Source organism: Oncorhynchus masou, unplaced genomic scaffold (genome assembly GCF_036934945.1).
Source record: "Oncorhynchus masou masou isolate Uvic2021 unplaced genomic scaffold, UVic_Omas_1.1 unplaced_scaffold_3501, whole genome shotgun sequence".
Classification (NCBI taxonomy): Eukaryota; Metazoa; Chordata; class Actinopteri; order Salmoniformes; family Salmonidae; genus Oncorhynchus; species Oncorhynchus masou.
Window position 1 is genome coordinate 17154 of NW_027009909.1, and position 5379 is coordinate 22532.

Consider the following 5379-nt stretch of genomic DNA (forward strand, 5'->3'; position numbering starts at 1 on the left):
CACGCTGCATTTTGGTCCTCTCCTTCAACGGAAGAAAACCGTTACATGGTGAAATCAAACAGAACCCCCCCATTGTCTCACACAGATGTTCTTCTCCTATCTCTCCTGATTTTACCATTCTCCCCACCAGGTCCAAATCCTTATTGAATAGTCTTCCATCTCGCTTGTCTCCTATGTAATAATCCTGCATCTCACAGGGTTAGTGGAGGTAGGGTGGTTGGTGGAAGGTGGTCCTGCTGATCCTCTCTCCAGGAGAGGAGTAGTGTTGATCTGTATAATAGTTGTGCTGCTTTATAAACGTGATGGATGCTAATACTGACTGAATGACTGACACGAGGACGCCACCGCCAGATACCTTACCTACTTGAATACACTACGTCACATAAACACAGAGCATGCGCGCTGTCGAAGGGTTTATTGATTGCCTAATAATTCCACAGTCAACGTAGCGTGTTTACGGATAACTTTTACGTGTGAGTAAAGTACCCGTACATGCCTCCCATTTGACTTTTGTGCTTTCACTTGAGAAAATGACAGGTAGAAATGGAGCTGTTAGTGTCTCTTGCTACTGAAATGGAATGGAATAATTAGCAAACACACTGCGGCGTGAGAGATAAACAACAAAAAAAGAGCTTGCAGCTGTTGCCATGGTAATTGCTTTCAGGGTAAGGTAGCCTAGTGGTTAGAGCGTTGGACTAGTAACCGGAAGTTGCGGTTCAAACCCCCGAGCTGACAAGGTACAAATCTGTTGTTCTGCCCCTGAACAGGCAGTTAACCCACTGTTCCCAGGCCGCCATTGAAAAATAAGAATTTGTTCTGGAACTGACTTGCCTGGTTAAATAAAGGTAAAAACAAACTGTTTTTTTGTTGTTGACAAACCTATCTGTGCTTTTGCCTGAAAAAACCTGTTATTTGGCCCTAGGCTCCAGAGTTCAGTGAGATAAAGAGGTAGTGAGTTGTGAGAGAGGGTGGGAAGAAAATAAGAGAACACCAGGCAGAAGAACAGAAAGTGCAGGGCATTTTCTATCCTGGGGAAGACTGCCTCTTGGGACGTTGGGGAAGACTGCCTCTTGGGACGTTGGGGAAGACTGCCTCTGGGGGACGCTGGGGAAGACTGCCTCTCTGGGACGCCGGGGACGAAGACTGCCTGTTGGGACGCCGGGGAAGAATGCCTTCATCGGGAAGACGCCGGGGAAGGCTGCCTCTTGGGACATCGGGGAAGGCTGCCTCTTGGGATGTCGGGGAAGACTGCCTGTTGGGAGGTTGGGGCCGGGGGAAGGCTGCCTCTGGGGACGTTGGGAGGAAGACTGCCTCTTTGGGGACGAAGACTGCCCCTTGGGATGTCGGGGAAGACTGCCTCTTGGGACATCGGGGAAGACTGCCTCTTGGGACATCGGGGAAGACTGCCTCTTGGGACGGGGAAGGCTATCGGGGAAGACTGCCTCTGGGACGTCGGGGAAGACTGCCTCTTGGGACATTGGGAAGACTGTCTTGGGGAAGATTGGGGAAGACTGCCTGGGGACGCCGGGGGAAGGCGCCGGGGAAGGCTGCCTCTGGGATGTCGGGGAAGACTGCCTGTTGGGACGTCGGGGAAGGCTGCCTCTGGGACGCGGGGAAGGCTGCCTCTGGGACGCGGGGAAGGCTGCCTCTTGGGATGTCGGGGAAGACTGCCTCTTGGGACGTCGGGGAAGACTGCCTCTTGGGACGTCGGGAAGGCTGCCTCTTGGGACGGAGGAAGACTGCCTGGGACGTTGGGGAAGGCTGCCTCTGGGAACGCCTGGGACATCGGGGAAGATGCCTCTGGGACATCGGGAAGACGCCTCGGGGAAGACTGCCTCTTGGGACGCCGGGGAAGACTGCCTGGGGACAAGATTGCCTCTTGGGAAGGCTGCCTCTTGGGACGCCGGGGAAGGCCTCTTGGGACGAAGGCTGCCTCTGGGACGAAGGCTGCCTCTGGGATGTCGGGGAAGACTGCCTGTTGGGACGCCGGGGAAGACTGCTGGGACGTCGGGGAAGGCTGCCTCTTGGGACGCCGGGGGAAGGCTACCTCTGGAACGTTGGGAAGATTGCCTCTGGGACGCCGGGGAAGGCTGCCTCTGGGACATTGGGGAAGACTGCCTCTGGGACGCCGGGGAAGGCTGCCTCTTGGGATGTCGGGAAGACTCCTGTTGGGAAAGGCTGCCTCTTGGGACGCCGGGGAAGGCTGCCTCTTGGGACGCCGGGGAAGACTGCCTCTTGGGACGTCGGGGAAGGCTGCCTCTTGGGACGCCGGGGAAGGCTGCCTCTTGGGATGTCGCTGCTCTGTTGGGACGCCGGGGAAGGCTGCCTCTTGGGACGCCGGGGAAGGCTGCCCTTGGGACATCGGGGAAGACTGCCTCTTGAGAGGTGGCCACTGGTGATTAGCTGCTGTTTGTGTCAGGGTCATGATACATGACTTATTGATGGCTGTTGTCTAATAGGGACATTCCTGTCATCACTATAGAGACCAGGCGCTGACTGCCAGGAGATGTGGAGTGATGTGTTGGGGTGATATTACAAAACTTGGGCAATATCTGGGAAATATAAAATATATATTTGTTTTGTTTGTCCGCATAGGAAAACCTTTTGGTTTCAGGTAGAACATTTTGCTGTTGAAAGGGTTCCACGTAGAACCATAGGGTTCTCCTATGGGGACAACTTAATAACCCTCTATGCTTTAGGTAGCACCTTCTTTTGTAAGGATGCAGGGAAAACAGGGCTAATCAAAACAGTGCAAAGCAAACGAAATCCATAATCTACAGACAGTTAGCCAAACATAATTATGATATAATTGTGAAAATGTACATTTATACGGTGTATTTGAGAGTAGGATAATTAGTGGGGTGGTTATTATCTGAGGTAAAACATTGATTACACAGGTGGGAAGAAACACACACACACACACACACACACAAATCCAACCAAATCAAACACATTGTATTGTATTTGATCATTTGTCAACGCTGATTCTTCTTTTTCTGCTTCAGGATCACGTTTTGCCACATCCCCTTCCAGAGTAAATGGCTGTACGTTGGCACAGAGCGTGGCAAACACACACATCGTCAACATCGAGTCCTTCTGCTCTGTCTGGATACGTCATCATGTGGAACAAGGCCATAGAGTTGTGAGTTAAATCATCAGATTTACGCAAATGATCCACTGTCAATGATTACCATAATGAGAAGGATTTACTGTATGACCGCATTGAGTTGACAGCGGTGATGATGTCATGTTGTTCTGTCCTAAAACCTCTTACACTGTCACCTCATGTCGTTTGTCCTAAAACCTCTTACACTGTCACGTCATGTCAAGCCAAGGCTAGCTTTTTCAAGCAGAAATTTGCTTCCTGCAACACTAACTCAAAAAGTTCTGGGACACTGTAAAGTCCATGGAGAATAAGAACACCTCCTCCCAGCTGCCCACTGCACTGAAGATAGGAAACACTGTCACCACTGATAAATCCACCATAATTGAGAATTTCAATAAGCATTTTTCTATGGCTGGCCATGCTTTCCACCTGGCTACTCCTACCCCGGTCAACAGCACTGCACCCCCACAGCAACTCGCCCAAGCTTTCCCCATTTGTCCTTCTCCCAAATCCGTTCAGCTGATGTTCCGAAAGAGCTGCAAATCTGGACCACTACAAATCAGACGGGCTAGACAATCTGGACCCTTTCTTTCTAAAATGATCTGCCGAAATTGTTGCCACCCCTATTACTAGCCTGTTCAACCTCTTTTCATGCTCGCCTGAGGATTCCAAAAGATTGGAAAGCAGCTGCGTCATCCCCCTCTTCAAAGGGGGACACTCTTGACCCAAACTGCTACAGACCTATATCTATCCTACCATACCTTTATAAGGTCTTCGAAAGCCAAGTCAACAAACAGATTACCGACCATTTCGAATCTCACCATACCTTCTCTGCTATGCAATCTGGTTTCAGAGCTGGTCATGGGTGTACTCAGCCACGCTCAAGGTCCTAAACGATATCTTAACCGCCATCGATAAGAAACATTACTGTGCAGCCGTATTCGTTGATCTGGCCAAGGCTGCGACTCTGTCAATCACCACATCCTCATCGGCAGACTCAACAGCCTTGGTTTCTCAAATGATTGCCTCGTCTGGTTCACCAACTACTTCTCTGATAGTGTTCAGTGTGTCAAATCGGGAGGGTCTGCTGTCCGGACCTCTGGCAGTCTCTATGGGGTGCAACAGGGTTCAATTATTGGACCGACTCTCTTCTGTATACATCAATGAGGTCGCTCTTGCTGCTGGTGAGTCTCTGATCCACCTCTCATGAGACGACACCATTCTGTATACTTCTGGGCCCTTCTTTCTTGACACTGTGTTAACAACCCTCCAGGCGCAGCTTCAATGCCAACAACTCTCCCTTCCGTGGCCTCCAATTGCTCTTAAATACAAGTAAAACTAAATGCATGCTCTTCAACCGATCACTACCTGTACCTGCCCGCCTGTCCAACATCACTACTCTGGACAGCTCCTGACTTAGAATACGTAGACAACTACAAATACTTAGGTGTCTGGTTAGACTTTAAACTCTCCTTCCAGACCCATATCAAACATCTTCAATCCAAAGTTAAATCTAGAATTGGCTTCCTATTAGCAACAAAGCATCCTTCTCATGCTGCCAAACACACCCTTGTAAACTGACCATCCTACCAATCCTCGACTTTGGCGATGTCATTTACAAAATAGCCTTCAATACCCTACTCAACAAATTGGATGCAGTCTATCACAGTGCCATCCGTTTTGTCACCAAAGCCCCATATACTACCCACCACTGCGACCTGTATGCCCTCGCTTCATACTCGTCGCCAAACCCACTGGCTCCATGTCATCTACAAGACCCTGCTAGGTAAAGTCCCCCCTTATCTCAGCTCGCTGGTCACCATAGCATCTCCCACCTGTAGCACACGCTCCAGCAGGTATATCTCTCTAGTCACCCCCAAAACCAATTATTTCTTTGGCCGCCTCTCCTTCCAGTTCTCTGCTGCTAATGACTGGAACGAACTACAAAAATCTCTGAAACTGGAAACACTTATCTCCCTCACTAGCTTTAAGCACCAACTGTCAGAGCAGCTCACAGATTACTGCACCTGTACAGAGCCCACCTATAATTTAGCCCAAACAACTACCTCTTTCCCTACTGTATTTAATTTATTTATTTATTTTGCTCCTTTGCACCCCATTATTTCTATTTCTACTTTGCACATTCTTCCATTGCAAATCTACCATTCCAGTGTTTTACTTGCTATATTGTATTTACTTTGCCACCATGGCCTTTTTTGCCTTTACCTCCCTTATCTCACCTCATTTGCTCACATTGTATATAGACTTGTTTA

At 49.5% G+C, this 5379-nt stretch overlaps 1 protein-coding gene across 1 annotated transcript; it reads right to left on the reverse strand.

Moving 5' to 3' along the window:
• Positions 1-1174: 1174 nt before the first annotated feature.
• LOC135534507 (proteoglycan 4-like) lies at positions 1175-2425 on the reverse strand. Its single transcript, XM_064961472.1, has one exon. The coding sequence runs from the start codon at positions 2423-2425 to the stop codon at positions 1175-1177; it is 1251 nt and encodes a 416-aa protein (XP_064817544.1).
• Between the last annotated feature and the right edge of the window lie 2954 nt (positions 2426-5379).

What these genes read in the sequence shown, in the direction of transcription:
- LOC135534507 (XM_064961472.1), bottom strand. Translation starts at nt 2,425, where the DNA reads ATGACCCTGACACAAACAGCAGCTAATCACCAGTGGCCACCTCTCAAG.